Consider the following 23,676-nt stretch of genomic DNA (forward strand, 5'->3'; position numbering starts at 1 on the left):
AGAAGAGCATACGGGGCACTCGTTTACGACTTGCGCTGGAACGCTTCGTAACGCATACTAAAGAAACACCGGGACACTCGTTTATGCCTCGCACTATAACACTTCGTGCTTCAAATACACGAGACCTGTACAGCAAAGCTGCATACCTCTACCCTCCAACGGTTTCATCTCCGTTGGCAAAAACGCAAAGGCGCCAAGAATAGACTTACACACTGCATGCTTCGCCCCTCACCAGGTTTCACGTTAGTGGAGATGGCCCAGGATCCTTTTTAAAGTTAAGCTACCGTATTTACTCGCGTAATCCTCGCACTCGCGTAATCCTCGCACCCCTAATGTGAGCCACCAAAACTTGGATTTTTTGGTTCCTCGCATAATCCTCGCACCCTCAACTTTGCAGCGGCGAAAGTTGCCCGCTCGCGAAACCCGCATGGTGCACACGCTCTCCAACGCGCGCCCTCCCCCGCCGCCTCTCCGTTCAGCGGAGAGCGCTGTGTACCCAAGGCCATCCAGGCGCTCTAACACGCTACTCGCACTGTACTTGAGCCGGTTTCGCGTGCGCGCAACTAGACTAGTCGCCATGGGGAAGAGCGCCAGCTACACTGCCGCTTTCAAATTGAAAGCGATAGAGTACACGACAACCGGGCCGCAGGCAGGCACTTCGGCGTCACCGGCTTCAACGTGCGTTACTGTCGAGCTTCACAAGTAGGGCACGCACATGACGACGACGACGACGACGACGAGATAGGGCGCGCGCCAGAAAGCAAAGGCGGCAATTTCATGATCGCTGATCGACGGGTTACTGTTTACGTTGTAAATTATAAAAAAAAAAAAATAGCTGCTGTTGGCAACACTGAGCTTACATATACAAAAAATGACCGCTACATTTAGCGGGATTGGCAGAAGGCAAATTGGCAACACTGTGCACCGTATTTTTTCCCCGCATAATTCTCGCACCCCTAACTTCGCATTGACTTTTCCGAAAAAAAAGTGCGAGGATTATGCGAGTAAATACGGTAATACATTAACTACCATTTAAAATATTGTGGATGCAGCAAGTCGTTGTAATGTTTGGCCTGATCCGCCAACACAAACAGGGTCTTATGGGCAGTGGGGGACAGGAGACCTAATGAGGCCCGAGTCCAACTTCGAGGGCTACCTCCATAACGCCCTTCTCGTCTGGCTTGGGCGGAGTCATCTTGGAGGTGAGCTTCGTCTTGGCGCTCTCCTTGGACACGTTCAAAAGTATCTCCGCAATCACCACCGGGTCCTTGAGGCACGATTCGCCCTGCAGAGGCAACAAGAGAGGCACCAGAGAACAATTGCAGAGGAACAGCAGCCGCTCTCAGGGGAGAACCAGCCAGCAAGCAACTGGAACAAGACTCCAACGGGCAGTTCTTTCGGTGTAGAACATTCCGCCTTTTAATCTGCTGCAGCACCGCTAAGAAGCAGGAAGAGTAGAGACTCTAATGAAAGGTACACAAAGCACCGAGCATGCCATGTATCACCCAGGGATAGTCAACTGACTCACACAACCCAGAGTTTGAGAGATGAATCAGGTGCTGGATAGTTTCTTCCTACCAGCTTCCAACTTGTTTCCGTAAGTGCAGTTATTGTCTGTTTTGTAATACCTACCCACACGAAGCAACAATGGCTTTTAATCGGCACATTTTTTTTCTTCAGTATTGTGTACACAGAAAGGCCACCCAAGGAGGCCGCCCTCCACTCCCAATTTCATGACACTCTCCTCCTTTGCTTTTTTTTATCGTTCGCTTTTTCTTTCACTCGTCAGTCTTGTCACCGTTCACTCTGCTACGCCTGACAATGTGGCTCAACCCAGAGACGGCAGACAAAGCGCTGCGCCCTAAAAAACATGCCAAGTGAAACGATTGTAGCTGATACCAGGTTGCAACTCATTCACATGTGCCACAAAAGTGTTTTTCCTTGTAGCACATCCATAAGCTAACACCTTCTGACAATTGCGACAGACTAAAAGAAAGAAAAGACAGAAACAGGGACTCACCCGCACAGCAACCACTTTCTTCTTCGTGTAAGTGATGATGACGCCCCAGCCAAAGTCATCGGTGCCATTGTGAACCTGGGAAGGCGAAATCAAAACAGGACGCCCTAAGTCGCACACAAAATAATCATGTATGTTGCTTCTTAGCATGGACCTTATTTAAAAGCAAGTAACTAAGCACGATGCTTTAAATTCCCACCTTGGAAAGCATTACTTGAACAATCAAACCTCACAGAACCACTGAAAACTCTAGCTTTGCATTCATTTTTTTTATTTTATTTAGTTTGCGCTTCTATTTTCTGTGCCTCACAAACAAAGCACAGGAATGCTTGCATCACCCTTTGTTTTTCAATGCTTAGCCAAAAATTAAACTGAAAAGGCACGCACGCACAAAAAGTGGTTCCACTCAATGTGAAAGCTGTCAAAGTGCGGAGCAGTGGTTCGCCAGACGGGCTGTAGCGCCCCCTCTTGACTAGTTGCAGTACCAGCCTGGCGTTGATACAGAAAGTGGTCAAGAGAGGGCATTGCAACCCCTGAAAAGGTCTATAAAGAGACACTGGTTTAATTTTGCAGTTATTTGGGGTAATTAACGCATTTATTCATGATGTTTTCCCTATTTTATGCTATCGTGTACTTATTCGCTCTAGCCACGGCCGCCTCCGTGGCGCAATGGGATAGACATCAACTTGGTGACTCAAGGGACCCAGTTTCGATCCCGACCAGGGGAAGTGGACATCTCTTTGAAACCTCTGTTTGGGTGCGTGACGCTGTGTGACTACAGTGGCTAGATAGCGTGACCTGGATGAGCTAAGATGGCAAGCTGCGTTCATAAAGTGCTCTGCACTTAAAGGCCAACTGCACTCAAATTTCACCTCGACCAAATTTATTTTGAATGTGCAGTAAGTACCACCAAATCAGCTGGGACACGAGTTGTAGCCCCGTGAAACGCCTCGTTAATCAGTCAGAAGCGTTTAAAAAAGCTCCACTGCAGACCACGCTGCACCTGCCGGCGGGTCGCATAAACAGCCATGACGCGCCTATGATGCTCCAGCCGATGAGGGCTTCTTCCTCTGGCCAGCCACACAGCTGGAGAACCAGTCGAGCTCTGCTGTGAACGCCTCACCCATTTGCTGCCCCATGCGCACGTAGAGCTTGCACATAGGCTTGCTCTTGAGCTGCTGACCATCTGGCCGGTCGCTGGACGGCTGCAACGTCATATTAATGGCCACGCTCTCGTCAATTTCGGTTTCAAAATCCCCGATTTTTGCTGACCGCTTGCGGTGTCCAAGCGCGTATTTCAGCTGTTGTATTTTGCATCTTGCTTACTTTTAAGGCAGACTATACGAAAACTGTTTTCAAGAGGTCGAAATTTTGAGTGCAGTTGGCCTTTAAAAAGCATGCCGGGAACGAGTAGAGGAGGAAGGGGAGCCACCCACATAGACCATGCGTCCCGGCTGCAGGTAGGGCACGCAGTACTGTGGCTTGGTAAGGAAGGCCTGCAGTTCGCTGGACAGGGAGGCCAGCTGCTGGCGGACCTTGTAGTAGGCCGCCACCTCCGTCTCGTTGGGGATCTGGAACGAGTCCAGCTCCGACTGCAGCCGCTGCAGCTCTGCACAGTACACGGAACACACCCCCTTTGCAATACGGCAACATTCGACGGCTAGCTCTGCCGAGATTTTTGTGCCACACACTAAAGGCAGTGCAGCGCGACACCTGGGGCCCTGCTTTGAATCCGCGAATGCGCTAGCTGCTTCTAGTCCGCTAAGCGCTCACTCTGGTAGAAGCCCGGGATGGAGGCGTTGTTCTGGAACTGGAAGAAGGACCGCTCCAGGATGTACTCCGGGTTGACCTCTTCCACCCGCATCAGGTTCAGCACCATGTTGTATGTCAGGTGGAAGGCACTGTTGATCGGGTCGGGCAGGCCCTGGGTCACGGCAGAAAGGAGGGTCACCGGATTACGTCACTGCCTTGGCCAAAAAACACAGCCGATAACGTCATGACGACGACGACGATGATAACACACTGAAAACCAGTTGGCAACAACGTGCAAACGCAGCCAATCCACGCTTTCTCCTTCCAAATATCAGAGCTGAGCATCTTTGTATGCATGTGCAGAAGTATGCGTTCGAATTTTGCACCATATTTGATTTTGTAATGATGACTTTTTCTCCAATCCCCACACCAAAGAGGCACTAAGACTTTCAAAAATCTTGAATCACTTCTACGAGGCTTGCAATATGAGAGTTGATGTAGTAAAATATCCACAGAACAATGGAATTGTCTGACATGCTTAGGAGTAACTTTTTCTGGTCATGACACCCCTACTTTTCTTCAGTCAGCGATAGAATTACATTACCTCTGAAAGCAATGTCATTGCAAAAGCAAATAATAATGGATTGAGCTGCCCAGATAAAAACCAAGTAAAAACTCCCACCTCCCCTCGCGGGAACCCCTGTGTAGATGCGACGCATAGGCAGAGCGGCGAAGGGACCGCGTTTTATAGCGGGCATAATGTTGAGGGGACTGCGTAAGCCGGTCCCAGTCGATGACGACGTTGGCGTACTTGTAAAGCGGCGTCGACTCTAGGTGTTTGAGCCAAGCGTGGATGTTGCTTCGCCGGAGAACGACACACCGGTTATATGCGCAGCACGCCCGAAGGAGAGGAATCCGCGGAAGAGAGAGTACTGCACATACGCCGGCCCCAGCGCGTCTGCCGCGGCTATGACGCAACGTGCCGCGGCTATGACGCAACACAATCCACTTTAATCCAATCCAAATCCAATCCAAGCCAAGCCAAGCCAATCCAATTGAATCCAATGCCCCTCGCGAGAGAGTGTTCGCTATCGGAGAGGGGAGGGGGTGAGGGCGGAGAGCGGAGCTGCCACGGCGAGGACAATGGGGGAGGGGTGGACAACGCCGACGACAACGACGACGACGCCGGAGGGACAAGGCGAGTGAATCAGATGCTCTGCATCTAAAAGCATAATTTTGGGGTACAAAACAAACCTGTAGCTCGCATCTTCTACACACTCTGAATTCGCTGCTACCAGCTCTGCAAATTGCCAGCGTACTTACAAAGTGATGTTTTAACACACTCTTTTAGCTCATGACATTCCAATCATTGATTTGCAGCTTGAGGTGTGCCTCACCTTGACAATGTCCTTGCCAGCGCTGGGGCTCATCTTCTCGTCAATCATCAGGATGACAATGCCCCGGTCGTCCAGGCCACGACGACCAGCGCGGCCGCTCATTTGGATGTACTCCCCGGAAGTCACCTGAACGACGACAACAAACGGCCCCCTTAGTGTTGTCCAGCCAAGCCAAGCCTATCACAAGACAAAGACAAGAAGTGCCCGCTCACCCATCTGAAGTCCTTGCCATCAAACTTGCGTGCATTCGTGAAAAGCACTGTGCGGGCAGGCATGTTGAGCCCCATGGCAAAGGTTTCGGTCGCAAACAGCACCTGCATGGTTGAACAGCGCACAATGGGTAGGCACTTCAGGAAGGCTCTCTACATCATCATCATCATCATCATCATCATCATCATCATCACCACCACCACCACCACCACCACCACCACCACCACCACCACCACCACCACCACCACCACCACCACCACCAGCCTATCACGCCCACTGCATGGCAAAGGCCTCCCCCATGGATCACAAATTATCCCGGCCCTGTGCTAACTGCGACCAATTTATCCCCGCAAACTTCTTGATCTCATCTGCCCATCTAACTTCCTGTCGCCCCCTGCCATGCTTGCCTTCTCTAGGGATCCACTCTGTTACCCTTAATGACCAACGGTTATCTTGCCTTCGCGTTACATGCCATGCCCACGCCCATTTCTTCTTCTTAATATTTACTAGTATGCCCTTAACACGCGTTTGTTCCCTGACCCACTCCGTTCTCTTCGTGTCCCTTAACGTTACACCTATCATCTTCCGTTCCATTACGCGGTGAGTCGTCCTCAATTTAAGTTGAACCCTCTTAGTGAGCTTCCAAGTTTCCGCCCTATACGTGAGTAGGTGGAAGGCGCTCTACACTTACATTTAACTGTTGGCACAAGGCCTGAGTTCTTGTAAGTCGTCAAGCGAACCTGTTAGTGTTCACGGGAACAAAGCAGTTCACGGGAACACTGACAGGTCCACAGTGGAAAGGATGGTGCAGCCACACGTATCAGGGATCAAAGACGGAAGAAACATAGAAGCGACGAGCAATAGTAGAGTCAAAACTCTAGTTCTTTGGCTCATTGTATTCTCCAATGTGTCCCACAGTCTTAGCGAGCATTGCATGTGCCCGTAGCCTGTATACAGCACTGGGCCAGCTAACATATGCCCCGAAAGAAGGTAAAAAAGAAAAAAAAAGAGCCTTCTTATTAGCCACTTTGTCCTCAATTAAAAATACTCTAAAGGCTTTTAATTAGGCTGCTCCACTAACAAGCACCAGATTTCTTGCAGGTTTATGCCACTTGCTCAGTCATCAAAAGTGTTCTTAATTTATAAATTAGAAAACTTAACTAAACAGTGAACTCAAATAAAGGTTGAATTGAAGGTACAAAGGGCAAGCGGCAAGGCGTCAAGTCTTTTCATTCCACATGTGGCGAGCAACGCACCTTGATCAGTCCCTCCGCGAACAGGATCTCAATGGTCTCCTTCAGGATGGGCAACAGCCCAGAGTGATGCACTGCTATGCCCCGCTTCAAGAGCGGAAGAACCTGCTCTACCTGGGACACGAGAAAAAAGCCGCATCGAGATTCAAAGCTGAGGTATGTGAAGGAAGCAAGCACTAAGCAAGCAAAGACAAAGCTGTCCACAGCGGAAACGCGTTCCCCACCTGAGGAAGCTTCTGGTCTTCCTCGGAGAGCGAGTCCATCGCATTGTGGAACACCTCGTCCACAAGCTTCTTCTCACGGTCTGTTTTAAAAAGAACACATCAGGCTTGAACTAGCAGAAAGATGCTCAGTCACAATCACCACTGGGCTGTCAAATCTGTGACAAACAGTCCCACTTTGCCTGTTTGCCTTCCTAAAAACTTGCACAATGCAAACACTTACAAATTAAAACACACGGACAAAAAAGTCTCCCTATGCCCGAAATTTTGGGTATCCCTAAAGCTTAGCACAGAATGTGCTTTCTGTCTTGCAGGGTGGCTTAACAGCTTGAGGTTCTTTCATCCCACAGCATTAACAGCACCCTCCCATCAACTTGTGGTCCCAACTGAGAAAGCCTCATCCCACCATCTCAATTTGACTACTTCTGATAAATACAGCTACTACCTCAAGTTAGAAGACAGCGAGAGCTTAGTTTCAAGAAAGCGCGCACACACAGGAGGAAAACACAACATACCGAGAAAATAAAAAAGAAAAAAAAAACGAGAGTGAGAAAGAGCGAGCACTCACGTGTGGTCAAGTCCAGCCGGGCCATCTGGGTGGCGTATGCTTCGCACTCCTTCTTGCTGAAGCAGAAGACGATCACGGGTGCGTAGTCACGCTCCATGATCATCTTCACAATCTTGAAGCAGTTGGATTCGCCTGGGACGCGTGGGAAAGGCAAGGCCGTGGGCAGCCAGCAGCGGTTAGAACACACCCACAGGCAGTTAATTACCAAGAAGAACGAAACTGCTTTTTTTACAATCAGTCTTCCACACGATCTGCTGCTGCACAACTGATTGCTAACCACAACAGCTTCCCAACAGAGGAAGAATAACTACCAGAAAAAAGGTCATCCTGTCAATGGAAGACCTCACACAAATGCTACGTGTCCTAAAAGACACTGAGGTGAGAAAACGTAGGAGAGCTACTATTTCCTATTCCCCTTTCTATTTCAGAAGTTTGCACGTTTTTGACACGAAGTGTGGCGTCGCATGGCTGTAAGCGCTCATATAAAAGCATGGGCGAAGCCAATTAGGGGCTCAGGCTGTCGACGTCTCATGTTGTCGGCATAACCATCATCTCATGTAGTCATGGCACTAAAACTGGCGCCGCCACGAAACCACCCGCACGCTACGCAGGGCGCGGCTGGCCGCGGCAGCATGGTGGCGGCTTCGGTCGCGAAGTGGTGCGGGGAGCTCGAGCGACCGCTTCTAACCGCTCTTTAAAATGATGCTCAAAGCGCACTAATAACGTGGGAAAAAACGGTGCTATAAAACGTCATCCACGCCGCTAGTGAAAGCGCCCATGAAATATCTGCCGGGGTGCTAAGCCTAAACATCTCCGGCGGAGCCAGCCGGCTGTCTCGAGCGCTTCGAAACTTTCGCCATGAGGCGCACGCCTTCCCATTGGCGCAAGTCGTCAGGCTCCTCCCACTGCCACGCCCGTCGCATGTCCTTTTCTGACCGAGACACAGGCGGCCGCGGGCGCGCAATGCCAACACGCATGAATCGTGGGCAAAAATGCTCCTGCAGTAAGCTTGGGCACCCCAAGTAAGGAGACAAAAGTCAAGACAGAACCGCTTGACGACATGGAAGTTAAAAAAAATCAGAAAAACGTCATGGATTTTTTCATGTCAAAGTAAGAAAATAAATACACGAAAATTTTTTTACTGCTCAATTTTTTGGTCTGTGTTGGTTCATACGAATTTTGGATGATATGAATATTTTTCTCGGTCCCGCGAGAATCGTATCATCGAGACTTTACTGTAAAAAGAAGAGTAAACCACATTCTGTATTCTTTTTTTTTTCCACAGCCAATTTACGCCAATTTATTAATATAATAATAAAAAAAATGAGTTCAAAAGAACTGCTTCCCTCGCACCATCCTCCTGCGGATACTTTTACGCCGGCAAGGACAACCCACAGGCGAGTCCGTGGGGTTAAGTTTAGCAGACTGCCACCACGTTTACCTTCGCGACTGCTTTTGCGACTGTAACCTGTGTATGAGCAAACATAAAATCGACATTAGTCATAACACAGGCAAAAGTTTTAAATTTGATGGCTCAGTAGCATAAGTAAAAATGAATGTGACATCAATCGCAGCAGTTGGTGCCGTGGTCGCGAAGTGTGCATGGCTGTGTCCCCATGACGTTTCCTCTTCTGCTGCCTGTTACGGATAAACTAAGGCTCCAAACTTCCGCTAAATAGCTCGTGTATGAAATACAATGGCTAGGCTGCACAGTGCAGTCACAAAGAGTTGTCATCCCCCCCACCATCACTGCCACTGCAGGAGAAAGGCCTCTCCTACGTTGCTCCAGCCATTCCTGTCTTGCAATGCCCCAGTTCATCGTCTGCCACTGAATATTACGACTTGATCCCTCCACAGAGTTAACGGTCTTCGTACACTTATGGTCTCATCTCTCGGCAGCACTGGGCCATCGATTCTCGCTTTGCAAGCCAGCCAAGTCCACTTTGCACAAACAAGACTTTGACGTATTCCCTAGAGCGATCCTTAAAAGGGGATGGATGGAAAAACCGACCAAAAATTGGACTTGTTTGTTACAGTGACAAAATAGTCTAACACTCTTCGAGAACGTCCCCGCGAAGTGGCATCGTCGAATGTGCACCACAAGTCATTCAAAAATGGCGCCAAATGTGCCCCAAGTGGCCACACCTAGTCACTGCACATTTTGTGTGATGCACAGTGGTGTTTTACACTGTTATTTTTTCTTTAAAAACGTGTGATAACGTTCCGTTTTATAATTACTTACAAATATAGCGTATAGCTAGTTGAATTTTTCTGTAGTTCACTGTAAGCCTCAATGGTGTTGCTTTAGTTGAAATAGCATTGCGCAAGCATTGCAAAACGTTTGTTTATGTCAGGTCAGTCTTCTATCATTCAGTTTGTGCGCATGTAATTGGTTTCTTTTTCGAAATATTGGAGTGATCTTTTTAAGCCTGAAGTCCACTGCGCTATTAGCATTGCCTAGCTTTTCTAAGAATCCGCACAAGAAGCGAAAATTTGAAAAAAGGAAAATGAAATGAAAACTTTGAAGTGCGATTTCTCAAAACACCATTTCCCCTGAGAAAAGGAACATTTTCTCTTCAACTATTTCAGTTTTCGAAACCATTTTTGTGAGAGTTCTTTATCAATGCTATACACGCATTCTGAACCAAAATAAGCATGTTTTCAGCAAAATTTCTTTTTGTATTCACACTTTTTTATTTCAAAAAACAATAAAATTTGTGTTTTTGCTATGTATATGTTTTTTTAAAAATCAACGGTTAGGGCCACCATTATTATTCTGCTTCAGAAGAAAGCCTCAGGCAGTTCATACACATGGAAAACGTATCAGGCCCTGTGCCTGTAAAAACCTTTCTCGAAATGTTCCTTAAAGGAGCCATGAAGACAAAATACAAGTCTGGTTTATTAGAAAGGCTGCTTAGTCCCGATAACAATGATACTAATATAATCGCAATCTTCGAACAAATAACGGAGATATTAAATAAAACGTGTGAAGCAGTCGCGACCCCCTAGCCAATTTCCCGCAACTTTTCTATGACGTCACGGAACCTTGTTTGTGCGATTGGCGGCCGCCTAACTGACCTGTCGCGACGACACATGACTGGACGTCTGTAATGGGGCCTCTAGTTCCATTTGACCGCATTGCTTGAATGCCAACGTGCAGTTAACGCACTGAAAATTATGTTTTATTGTTGGCCCGTATGACGTCATTCTTGCTCATAACACGTCACTGTGGCACAAAATTTGAAAGTTTTAAAATACTTCTTGCTTTTTTTTCGTTAAAAAAACATCTTTTGGGGCTGTAACGGAGCTGAGTGAGATACTGAATCCTAGTTCTTTCAAATTAGTACACGAAGTTGTATTTTCTCTTCATGGACCCTTTAAGCCTAGAAAAAAATCTAAAAAAACTCAATTTCTATTTTAGGAACTGCTGAGAGTTTCTGCATGAAATTTTGCACACAGTTAGTACATATCTAGCATACATTTCCTCCAAAATTTCAGGTTGACAGCCCAGAATGCACTGAAGTTAGCGAGAGATGTAGCTGGACACCTACGTTCACTATCCATCCCCCTTTAAGGGGGGAGGTGGGGATCGGAGCAAACTTTTTTATTTTTTGACATAGAGTAATGAAATTTGGTAGGCACATTGGAAAACACTCCAAATGGGGAATTTTGAAATTTAAGAATGATACCTTCAGTAGTTTTTGTGTTACAGAGGTGTACATGTTGTCCGCTCGTGGAAAGCCTAGCAAGGTATTGACATATGGTAGGAAGTTCAGAATACTTTTAAATTGTAGTCAAAAGAACACTACAGGGTATGACATTCTTCGAATTTTTTTTACACCCTTCATTTTTTTTACAGAAAACATTATTTTCACCTGTAACCAGTAGTATACAGCTGACTTGGCCGTAAATGTCACTTAAAAAAATATCTAGGCCCTAAAATGAAAATCCGAGAATGTCATACCCTGCAGAACTCTTCAAGGATTGAAATAAAACAAACAGTGTCAAAATCCGCCCAGTGGTTGCCATGCTATCCTTTCCACGAGCAACGAAGAACTCGTAAAACGCACTTTTGAGAAAACGGCTCTTGAAGTTTACGAAGACTTCACGATTTTTCAAACTGCACCAACAGCATAGTCCTTGCTGTCCTTGCTTGGGGACAACCTCAAAGACCTTTGCCCTTCGATTTGGTGCATCTGGGAGGCCTTCCTGGCCAATTGAAGGTTTTCATGTGCAGGCCTTCAGATGGCAGAAGCACCAGTTTTACACCTAGTGTACCACAAAGTTTGCTATGGGCTACTAGGGTACCTAAACTTTACTTGATGTATGCCTAATGCATAACTGTCTCCAAAATGAAGAGTAAGGCATGGTTTCATTTTATATTAGTAATATTCCAGCAGACTTTCAGCAGATTTCTGTGTTTCATAACATTGCCAAAGCTACAGCTTAGTACATGAGGCTGTTCGGTGTCAAAAAGTTATATCTGGGCATCACAAGCATAAGATGAGCTATTTGAAAGCAGAGTACAGTTTTTTTACACAATTACAACATTGCAACATTGATTATTATTAGCATACCATGCTCTTCACCTTCAGCAGAATCAATCATTGCAAGATAGACAACAGAATTGCAAACATTGCAAAAATAGAAAACCCAATAAAAATATCGCATTGTGAATGCTGCACCCTTACGGCGTCTTTTCTAATTTATTTAACACTGAAAATATTATTTTGTAATCCCAGACTTCGTTGTACGAACTAGTTTAGAGCCACGGCAAAAGTTTCTCAAATAAGCTAGGTGACAGTTCATTGCACCCCCCCCCCCCCCCCCCCGCTCTACAATCCCCTACGCGCGCGTTCCCCGCGATCGTAATTTAGGTAACCTTGATATGGTTGGTCACTTCGCTTTTCCCATTAAATTTCACTTCCCGTACATCAATTATTATTACTCGCGTGCAATAGCAACCGATCCCGCAATCGGCCGCTGCCCAAACACGTCGCGCCAATGCAGCGCGCGCCGCAACTTCTGGCGAGTCGGTCATTCCATTCCCGAAGCTCGCGAGCACGCTGTGTAACAGCAATAACTCAGCGTTTTATAACATCGCAATGCTCACAATGCGTCCAAAAGTTCGCTTCACGAACCGCAATTGTAGGCGCACGCACCGCGCTTCCCACTCAAGGACAGACCACGGCGACGTCGCGGGCACGTTTTCGATGCGTCTTTCGAGCCGCGCACTTCCCTATCTGGCGCATGATCTCAACATTATCGCCGCGATAACAGTAATGTCACTGTTCAGTACCGCAACAGATAAAACGAGTAAACTGCTACCGAGTCGACCGGGAAACCTTGAAAACATCGGGAGCGCAGTGCGCGTAAAATGCGCAGCAGCCCGGCGGCCATGTTATTGCTGGCATGGCGGCGCCCAATCAGGGGAGCCGTATCTAAAAACGCGGCCGGACAGCCAATCGCGTGTTACCATCTATCGGTTGCTTCGTTTCACTATCTTTCTCTTTCTGCCGTTTGTGCGTTTGTGAGCGAGCGATGACAAAAGGAGCGACCGGAAAACGAAAGTTAAAGAGTCGGCCGATCTAACGCGACCAAGATGGCGGCGCCCGGTAGCGTCGTTCCGGAGATACAGCACTGCGAAAATTGCCGTGTTTTCGTCATTTTGAGGAAATATTTTGCCACCTCAGCCGATATAAATATTTTTCTTTGGCACTTCGCGATCGTTTGCGGCGGGGAAACTTTGTGAACGCATAGAATATAAAACGTGCAATCCGAAAATGTGAGTTCCGAAAAAACGATTTTTTGGCCACTTTTCGAAATCTGATCCCCGCGTCCCCCCTTAAAGGAGCATGCTCTCACTGCTGAATGCTCTTTGCAAGCTCACCTTTCATCCCCCCAAGAGGTCTGCACTTCAAAGAAGTCACGTGTTCTCTGACACGACAGAAAAGGAAGAAAAAGAGATCATGGGCGCACCTTTAAAGCCTCCCTTGCGGCCTTTGAAGGCCGAGTCCCCTTTGGCCGCATCGCCGGCATTCTGGAGCACCGCCATCGCTTCGTTGAACTTGTCTTCCTTGAAGTTGCCCTGCACCAGACCAGACACTTCCACAACTTGGACACGCGGCGCAAACAAGCAGTCACTTCACCCCATTCACAGGACAAACAAAGCTGCCCACAAGGCCTACTGTGGTTGATTCCTCTGTCATAGGAATCAGTAAAACAGGAAAAAGAAATGTGCAGCAAAACCTGCAGCTGAGCATGATTTGCGGGTCGGCGGCTGTCTTGTGGGTGTGCTTGGCTAGCGACATCCTGCTGGCGGGTTGCTTCGGCAAAGGTGTACTGGCGTCATTTCTGTGACAGATATGACGTCAGTGAAATCTTGGTGTACCCCGGCATAAAGCACTTTCGTGTTAAAATATAAAACCTGAAAATGAACAACCCTAAGCGTAAAGTACTCTTTAGTACTAAATGTTGCTTCCCCGCAAGACCCTGTGTGCAGGGGTGCACCCTTTTCAGGCCGCTTGTTTCGTTGTACTGGCGTGCACTTCCGTGACGGATATGACATCGGCGAAATCTTCGTCTATCCGAGAATAAAACACTTTTGTGTTATAAAACAAAAATACGGAATAAAGCTGCAGCAAGTAAGAGCACCGAAATACCGAAAAAAGAGTAAACGCAAGCCCCAGCTTCGAAAATGCCAACTGTAACAGCTGCTTCTAACAGGTCAACACTGCAAGCAAGAACAAAAAAACACAGAGCGAGCGAAAAAACACAGAGCCACTCTACGAGATGAAAATACACGGGCAGTCCGGGAAGAAACAAGACTTACCGCTTCGTCCACTACAAGGTAAAGGCCGCTGCCGCCGGCGGGAAAGATGTAGTGCTGCAGGGGCACTGGACGATACTCCGTGTACACCACATGACACGGCTGGGCGCATATAAACACACGGGCAAAACAGGTGAGAGTCGGATAAGTGACCACCTCTACAGTGCCGAGCGGAAGACGCATGGGCGGGGTACACGTCATGCAGTGTGACACTACAGGTTAACAAGACCGCAATAACTACACACGGGGCAGCTTATAACACCGGCAGCAAGGCACAAAATGCAGCTCAAATGAAACAAGGAGATAACAGCAAACACTACTACTGATCAAAACCTGGGATCCACATGAGCCCATCAAACTAAAAACAAGAACACGCGACACTTCAAAGGCTGACCCCAATCCCACCTCTGGGAGCACTAGTTCTGCTCATACAACACTCAAGCGAGGGACGTGCTAGTGGTTGCCCAAATATGCGACCTACAGGTACCACTGCTACAGTGTACTAGAAGGTTAGTTGTGCCGTGTGGGGGGAAAACCAATGGAGAGTGTGAATCCCTTTTGCAATGAAAAAATTGTACGCAGCGCAGGCGTTCCCCGAAGAACTCCTGTTGCAGCCAGCGCCACCTATAAGTTTTTAAATCAAACTAAACAGTTATTTTACAGGCTTTATAAAACTTTACATCATGAAATAAAACAAGACTATTTAGGCCAATAAATAAGGGTTAATTTAACAAAGAACACTTCTGAAGCCAAGTGGCAAGCACCGGCCGCCAGGGGCACTGCTTACAACAGGAGTTCCTCAGTGGAAATTTTCATCGCAAAAGGGACCACCCTAATCGGCCCCAAACAACACACCTTCCTCTTTTAGTGCACTGTACCACCGCTTAGTGTAACTTCTAACCACATTATGCTTACAATCACTTGGACATCAGATTCACTTGGACAACAAGTCGGTTCGAGTTGAGGGCAGAGAAAGGGGAGAGAGAGGGTGAGACAGACAATATCTTTGTTCAAAAGCAGATTGTACATAATAGCTTACAAGCTTCACCGTTGAGGAGGCGCAGGTCAGGAAAGGGCAAGATTACTGTCAGTGTTCATCTGCTGCACTTCGAGTGTTCAAAGACTGTGCCCCCCCCCCCTGTCACAGGCTCCTTGTACCAGTGAGGTTCCCAGCCGAGTTACACCCCTGCCCCAGAAGACTCACCTGCCTGTGGAGGTGGCAGATCCACTCGGCAAACTGCCTGGCATTGGGGATGGTGGCGGAGAGGAAGACGTAGCGGACGTTGTCGGGGAGCAGGATGATGGTTTCCTCCCAGACGACGCCTCGCTCTGCGCGGGCCAATGGGAGATGTCAAAGCAGTGGTCCTCATTGCTTGCAAGCAATTTGCGCATCATTTCTTTGGCGCTACACGAATTCCTAGCTACACGAATTCCAAGAAAAGCTAGAAATACCCAATCAGAATAGAGTAGAGCTCCAACAAGAGGGCTGCGATGTGTGCAAGTTTCAAAAACAGTTCACACTATTCCACACCAATGATCTGTTGCAGGAAGCATGTAGGACTTTGCAGAGGAAATTTCACTGCTGACAAAATCTAGTGCCATGACCACCTTTGTTTACATCCCTGCGTATGACTGCTGCCGTTCTCATTTCTTCACAAGGTGCCCAGAAATGTTTATTTGCAAGCCTGGCAGTCACAGTGCTCGTATCTCTGCAAGACACCCATAATACTTGGTATAATGAAACAAACTACGCAGGAATATACAGCCCATATAGCTGAACTGCATTGTTGTATGTGCCTCCACACCGTCGACATTTTCAATCTCACACTGATTGCACAGTTCTTAATAAGGTGGTCTTGCACAGGCAGTCTGGAGCTGTGAGTCTGGAGAACACACATCCACATCTCTTGTCCCTTCTCCGCAAATGGGCCCAGAGCCTTCTCTCCCAACAGAAGTGCCCGCCCTCCTACCCTCCCGGACCAAGACATGACGGATTCTTTCTACCCTGTCACCTCATATTTTTTTATGGCAGACCCAACACAGTGATGCTATGGCATCTGTGCAAAACTGTACAAGCTGTAACATAATCTTGGTTTTCATCTTCCCCCAAAAGTACAACTACTAGCTAGTGTTTGTTTCTTTCTCCAGCGAGCTTAAACTGAAAAAAAAAAAAAAAAAAAAAAAAAGGAAAAGAAAAAAGAACAGAGAGGGTGGGAGGGGCAGTGGTTAAACTTGCGCAAACATTAGGGCCCGCATTCACGTCTCTTGACTAATGCCTGACTAGCAGTTGACTAGCATACGTCACTAAGTATGACAGGTGATCGCCCTTAGCAGCCCCTACTAGTGTTGCTGGTATTCAGAGGTCGTGTGACCAGGGTCTAGTAGCGGTGACCAACTATTGCGTGACTAGGAAAATTTTAGTCGGGCTTGGGGCTTGTTTTGGCAATGACAAAATATGGCTTCCTCTCGCGAGTACAACCGGGCTAGCCAGCTCGGCCAATTTTTATTAAGCGAATATCTGCACCGCAAGGCGCACCACATGCACAGTCCATGTCTCAATCAACTTCAATTTTCAAGCGGAAATACGTATAAACGTGTCTGCGGGCGAAAGAATGCTTCAAGCCTGAAGCGCTGCGGTGAGCGGTGAAAAACCCCGACACAACAAGCACTGTTTGCGTCATTACTCATTTTTAAAGACGATAGCCTTTTTGGGCTACTTACACGCAGAAATTTCGGTCTGTCTGTCTGTCTGTGACTCTATTCAGCACCCCAGTCAAAGTGAACCAGAAACTGCGCAACAGTCTTACATACCCACAGCCAAATCTAAACGTGTAAGTCTGGTGCCAGTGTTCATACTTGTCAACATTGTTGATCAACAAAACATTACACAAATATAAGGCAGAAAGTCAATACATGCGTGATATTTGCTGTGTTCCGTCATTAAAAAATTCACGGGTGCGTGGTTTTTGCGATTGCAAATAAAATACCACACCAACTGCAGAAAATCGTCGCCTGCTGTTGCCAGCGCTACCTGGCGGCATTTAAAAAATCAGTCAGTCCATAGTTAGTGACTGCCCGGCCTAGAGTTTTGACTGCCAATAAAACGAACAGTGTAAACTAACAATGAATTGAATATTTTTAACCAAATGCATTTGTGTGTATGTCCCCAAAACTTCGATAGCTACAAGAAAATAATTTGGGGTCGGGACTTCGCACGCCCATGCATCTAGTCTCAGCCAGCATTTCACTCACCCTTGTCTCTCATGTAGTGAATCTCGTCAAAGATGACCCAGCCAACTTCACGCATCACCTCCGATCCTTTGTACAGCATGCTCCTCAAGATCTGACAAGAATGGGGGGAAAGGCACTTTCAGTGCTACAAGTGGGGAGTGGCCAAAAATTCACACACACACACACGCAAAAAGAAGACAGAATGCAGCTCTCCAGTAATCTTACACAGGGTGTTGCGGCAATAAGTGAGCGTCCTCACAAAATTTTTTTCCCCCCGAGAAACCACTTCACTATTCGCAATAAAACTTTACACGAAGGTTGCATTTTGTGGTCTATTCTGTTTAGCACCACAAATGGCAACGGCTTTCATTTGCAAAGATTAAAAATGACTACTGCCAATGGGGGAGCTGGAAGCCATCTTGAACAGGATGACCGCCTCTAGGGTGCGTTAACGCCACCACCACCGTACAGGGTGGAGACACCCTTTGAACAGTCCCACGACGCCGCTACTGGGTCAAAGTGCTCAACGCGCTGTTCTTTTCGTTTCCCACGAGACCCAGCGACGCGAAACACATAAGATGATTCAAACTTCACCAGTAAACCACATTTCGGTGATAATTTTAGCGAGGTTTATTTGATACAATGACTTGCTGCTGCGGCGAGTGAGTCACCCAAAATGGCGGCGCCGGCGTATACGTGTCTCCACCCTGCACGGCGGATGCGTGAATCGAGGAACCCTTACCCCCTCTAAACTGTGGTGCCACCTGGGGTATTCAGCACAATGCATGTGACACCCCGCGAACCAGCAGACCCTGGGGGGAAATTTTTTTACTCTTTTTTTTTTAATATACAGTGTGTCCCAGCTATCATGCACCAAGATTATAAAAAAGAGCAAGGGCGTTACTCGAACAAAACCTAGCACATAATGTTTCCAGCACAGTGGAGTAGCGGCCTGTAATTGTAATGTAATGAGTACGCAATTAGTTTGTCGTTGAAAATACCGCAGTTAGATTCCTCTCGTGGGTATCTACACATGTTTCATTGACACTTCAATGATTAGGGCAGTACTTCTTGAGATAATTCATTAGGATTAATTCATTACATTTCATTAACGAAAAAATTTACCAGCCACTACTCCACTGTACTGGAAACATAATGCGCTACGTTTTGTTTGAGTAACGCCCTTGCTCTTTTTTATAATCTTGGTGCATGATAGCTGGGACACCCTGTATATAAATAAATTCGCAAGTGCCACTGCCGTTCAAGCAAGTATGGCAAGCAAAAGCAGTGACTACACGAGCAGTATGTCTGCTCCAAGAATGAAGCTTGGCGAACAGGCACAGAAAAGGCAGACAAACTCACCTCGGTGGTCATTATAAGGCAGCTCGCACTCGGGTTGATGGTGACGTCGCCCGTCATGAGACCGACATCTTTGAAGTCGTCTGTGAACTCCCGGAACTTCTGGTTGCTGAGCGCCTTAATGGGTGTCGTGTAGATGACACGCTGCTTTTCTTGGAAGGCCAGGGATATTGCGTACCTGCCACAAAAGAAGCGAGAATTAAAACTGGGGCTTTGTGTGCCCAAGATGGACTTCGGATTTGGTTTCACCACCAGGAGATCTTGTTTTTTGCAACTGTCCGAAAAACCGCTGCCCTGGTCAAGACTGAATGTGCAATGTTGCGCTTAGCAACACAACACCTTGCGCGTCAGCCATTACAGAGGGCAGAGGTATAAATTCACATTACATGTTCCCTACCCAGAGAAACAATACTCTCAAACAACTTCGAGGCATAAGCAAGTCTTGCATTCTAGGTTTTCAACGTGAACCTAGCAATAATATAGCTACAGTGAAACCTTGTTAGTAGATGCCCACCTAAGTAGTGTTTTTAAATAAATGTCTTGTTGAAGCTCTGAGTTGGCATACTTAACATTGTTTTCACCAAGTTACAGTAAAACCCTATAAACTTGCAGTGCTGAATGTTCACACATTAGGGAATTTTCACCACAAGGTTTTTGCATGCTCTTAAATTTTGCGGCATAATACGCTTGCAAAAATCAGGAAAAATAAGTGTTCGCCAACAGTAAAGCCTAAATAAAAAATGGGTTTTACAGTGAGCTATACCACTGTTATCTGCATACTGTTCTTGCTCCTGCTCAGAATGTGCTTTAACAAGGTTGCACAGAAACCCGACGTGATAGATTTTGCTTTTGTGTAGGCCATATAGAAAGTACCACAACAAAGACGGTTCAATTTAGCTGTGCTTACACTTGCAAGGCAAGGCAGATCAAACAGCCTGCATCTGTGTTCTACTAGGTGAAGATCTGAACGTTGTATACCATGAGCGGGAAAAAAAGGACAGTTTTGCACAAGCACATGCCGCTTCCAAAAGACCCCCACTGCAGATCAACAAGTCCTACCAAGATGATTTCATACTTCCTCCATTTTTTGTCTGACGCAGCATTCCATACTCTGGTACAAGTTAAAGGGACCCAGAAAAACCTTTTGTAAAAGTTACAAAAGGCCTTTATTGTCGCGTAGTACCAATATAGAGATGCAATGCCGTTGGAATTATTGATCTACATTTAGTATTAGCTGCGCCAGAAGCAATTAAGTGCACCTCTCCCACCTTGCCGATCGATTCCTCCTCCCTCTCTGCTTCTTTCAAAGCAGCCGGAAACACTGGGAATAGCCATGTGACATTGCGACGCTCGACTTCCGTTCTCCGCTAGCTACATTCCTGCGCCTAGGCACGCGTCAATCGCTGCAGACCCGCCTTTGCCTCGGGATCGCGCAGGAAGGAGGAAGAGCAACCGGAAGCCAATGGCAGTGACGTTGCCGGCGACCGACGATCGGCCAAATCAGGGGGGCGCCTCGCCGTTGCGTCAGCCGCGGTCGGCGTTGCGTCAGCCGTGGTCAGCTCGCTGCAGCGGCGCGCTCATCAGCTGAGAAAGGCGATCTTCAAAAATTGTTTACAAATTATCCGTACAACATATGGGGCTCACACTTGGCTCAAAAATCCCCCGTTATGTGTTCTACCACCTGAATGCATTTGATTGCCACCTTCACAAAGCTTTTCTGGGTCCCTTTAAGAATAGCTCATGCAGTGCCTCACTCAGCCAAAGCAGTAGACCTGGGGCGGTATTCTCGTAATTGTCCATTTTGGGTTCCTTTCATCGTGACGTACTTCCTGTTAAGCAGAAGGGTCTTTGATAATAACGGAACTGTTTCTGCAAATGCATTTTAACAAACTGAAACCAGGTAAAACTATTTTTTGTGTTTATTTGAACACGTCTTTAAAATCTAATCGCGATGAGATTTTTTTTGTGACGACGTTGAAAGTTTTAACCGCAAGGGGACAAACGTCCAAAGATTGCAGCTGCAGCCAGCTGTTCCCTGTGACAGCAAGGTTTCTTTTAATATTTTTTGTTTGTGTGCTTAATCCCTGTTTTGAGGTAGGTGGCAATGACCGTGCATCAAAATAACCCTCCCGTCACGTATTTCGGCATCAAACGCACTTTCGGCATGCTGACACGATCTTTTCCAAGAACCTCAAATGGTTCGTTACGCCGCTGACACTTTCACTGTGCTCTACAAGTGAAAAAATGCGTAAGTGGTGAGGATTTTCGTTTCTTGACGACATACCTGTTGCACGTGAATACCGATGAATGGTTGTATATTTCATGCCGGGTGCTTGTGTAATTGTGGTCGTCTGCTCGACAGCTATCGAGCTCGTAGACGACCGTTTATTACACTCCATGATGTCAATGGCCGGAATATACCGGCGCGCAAAGGGAGCTGCGACAGCGATATCGTTTCCTCACTAGCGATCGCTGAATGAGAGCCTTCGGTAGCGAAGAAACAAAGGGCGCATATCACTTCGTCCTCGACACTCAAGCCCGTGCTGCAGCCGGCCAAGTTCGTGCCAGAGCAAAGTCCTCTTCGAGAGGCGGAAATGCTTCTGTAGGCATTTCGAATGCGCCTACATTACTTCTTGACCGCCTGTTCCGCTGGCTAGCCAACAACAAGGCGATAACCAGAAAATTCCCGATTGACCTTCGTCTGTTTCAAATTCAAATTGTCTGCTCCGAGGAGCCACAAACTAGCTCCGCCGTGCTTGCATTACGTCACATCTGGTTGTTCGCTTTTAGCCAATCAGGACTTGCTCAAAACGGACACTTTTGAACGAACACAAAAGGGACAAAACACGAGAATACCGCCCCTGGACGTCACCACGCGCGTTTTGAACAAAGATTGCACAAAGCTCGCAACGTAGCCTGCTTTTCCTCACATAGCTGGTTTCTTGTCACTGCACTAATTTAGAAGCAGAAAAAATAGTGGAAAGGAGTCATGTCCCTGATAGCAGAAAAGTTGTGGCTGGGTGTGGAGGTACAGTGGCAACTTCCGTTGTTCTTCTTTAAGTTGTACCCTGGTATAGGCATCAACTGCGGCTCTGCCCCGTGCAGTGCTCTCACAAACAATGAACAGGAGAACCCAGGAAGAGGAGAGGAATGTGTCGCGTACTCGGCCACGACCGTCTTGCCGGCAGACGTGTGGGCCGAGACGAGGACACTCTGGTTGTTCTCGAGACAGCGGATGGCCTCCTTCTGGAACGGGTCCAGAGTGAAGGGGTACTGCCGAGCAGCACCACTGCCTTCGGGGGCATCTTTCATGGGCACGAACTCCGACCCTTCGGGCAGGGCCACCTGGAAACACAAGGTTCGAACTGACATTGGCACTTTGGTGGGACATGGGGGAGCGAAAGGTTGCCGCTAAACTGCCATCGCAAATGAAACTGGAACGCGAAAACGAATTAAAGGGACGCGCAATGGTGGAAAACAAGTTCAAGGTTTCAAAGACGTTTTTACTAAACTCCTTGCTTTTGTTCAGCAAAAAAAAATAGACGTCATTTGCCCGTAAACAGACAAATGGAACTCAAAATTCGTGACATAAAGGAAACATAAATCTCGGTCAAGATGGCCGTTCAATAATGTCCCTCTAAACCAATAGCGTAAATTCTACCGGGAGATCTGTAGTGGTTAAGTTGACTGCCTTGCCTACAGTAATAATTGTTTACTTGCGTCACTGGCTGTCAAATTTGGTATTGCTCATGACAAAGAGCCCCAGCAGCTCACATCTTCACTCGGCTAAGGCAATATATATATATAACGACTGAAATCGAATCTACGACATGGTGACTTTCTGGTACTTAAAAAATTTGCGAATTTTTCGGAAATTATGTTTAGCTAGTGGTGTAAGGTGCGACAGAGGTATCAATAGCACTTGCAGAAGAGACGGCCTGCCTGCACAAGACCAACTCCAGGCGCTGTGCTACTTGCAAAGTTCGCACGACCTAATTTTTAATATCCTCCTCTTCGAAGACCACACATGCTAAAGGAAGATGCTCCAAGCAAACTACACTCCTATGCAATTATAATCACCCGACGCTTGTACGCGTCCACACTCGCATTTGAACAAATGCCATGTTTGTAAACAAGGAGCGGAAGGGGTTAGGCAACAGCGGCAGATGCTTCTGCTGGATCTACTTTGCAACGCTAAACGCACGTTAGCCGTTAACGTTAAACACCAAACGAAGCAAAACTTCACAGCAGTGGTTGCAAGACACGCTTAGCCGGACTTGCCTCGTGCACGCATCCTTCCACCCCTTCCACGGAATGCACATGAACGCGCGGTAGGTAATCAGTAGGCCTGCATAAGAAAAGGAACGACAAACAGTGAGGTACACACATCTTTATGTGACTGGAACGCGCTTGCAAGTGAAGTCACAGTAAATTTTGGCAGAAAGGTAAAAAATGAGGAATACTTACGATATGTCGTCCCAAATGTCGGAAGTTTTTCTCTTCTTGTTAGGCTCTTCTTCCAAACTGCCATCGAAAGATCTTTTGCCATCGATTACTGCTTGTACAAAATCATCAGCACTGGAAAGAAAATCCGCAAAAATTAGCAACTTAACGGAACTTTCTTGAAGCACGTCGGCACTATATCTTCTCGAAACTCGCTCTAAAACGGTAGTTTGCCACTTGTAACTACAGTCAAAACTATTATGAATACCATACAGGGAATTCAAAGCGTCAAGATTTTACAGGCCATCACAACTGTTGCGTTCAAGAACGTCGCGATCTCAAAACTGGTAAGAGGATGCGCGACATGTATCTCGACGCGATGCGCCATCGATGCGA

At 47.1% G+C, this 23,676-nt stretch overlaps 1 protein-coding gene across 2 annotated transcripts in view; it reads right to left on the bottom strand.

The window, feature by feature from the left end:
- Positions 1-23,676, bottom strand: part of Mtr4 (exosome RNA helicase Mtr4) — a 47,001-nt gene that overhangs the window by 23,117 nt on the left and 208 nt on the right. For both annotated transcript variants that reach the window (XM_077693976.1, XM_077693977.1), the window contains exons 2-18: positions 23,305-23,415; positions 23,119-23,185; positions 22,001-22,182; positions 18,841-19,015; positions 17,500-17,590; positions 15,452-15,576; positions 14,251-14,349; positions 13,398-13,506; positions 7,419-7,550; positions 6,854-6,933; positions 6,633-6,743; positions 5,379-5,480; positions 5,167-5,292; positions 3,791-3,941; positions 3,454-3,626; positions 2,021-2,095; positions 1,157-1,285 (exon numbers count right to left, since the gene is read on the bottom strand). In XM_077693976.1, the coding sequence (XP_077550102.1) occupies positions 1,157-1,285; positions 2,021-2,095; positions 3,454-3,626; positions 3,791-3,941; positions 5,167-5,292; positions 5,379-5,480; positions 6,633-6,743; positions 6,854-6,933; positions 7,419-7,550; positions 13,398-13,506; positions 14,251-14,349; positions 15,452-15,576; positions 17,500-17,590; positions 18,841-19,015; positions 22,001-22,182; positions 23,119-23,185; positions 23,305-23,415 (2,038 nt within the window). The remainder of the gene's footprint in view (positions 1-1,156; positions 1,286-2,020; positions 2,096-3,453; positions 3,627-3,790; positions 3,942-5,166; positions 5,293-5,378; positions 5,481-6,632; positions 6,744-6,853; positions 6,934-7,418; positions 7,551-13,397; positions 13,507-14,250; positions 14,350-15,451; positions 15,577-17,499; positions 17,591-18,840; positions 19,016-22,000; positions 22,183-23,118; positions 23,186-23,304; positions 23,416-23,676) is intronic.

Source organism: Haemaphysalis longicornis, unplaced genomic scaffold, assembly GCF_048455015.1.
Source record: "Haemaphysalis longicornis isolate Haplotype H1 unplaced genomic scaffold, Haemaphysalis longicornis Haplotype H1 scaffold_12, whole genome shotgun sequence".
Taxonomy (NCBI): domain Eukaryota; kingdom Metazoa; phylum Arthropoda; class Arachnida; order Ixodida; family Ixodidae; genus Haemaphysalis; species Haemaphysalis longicornis.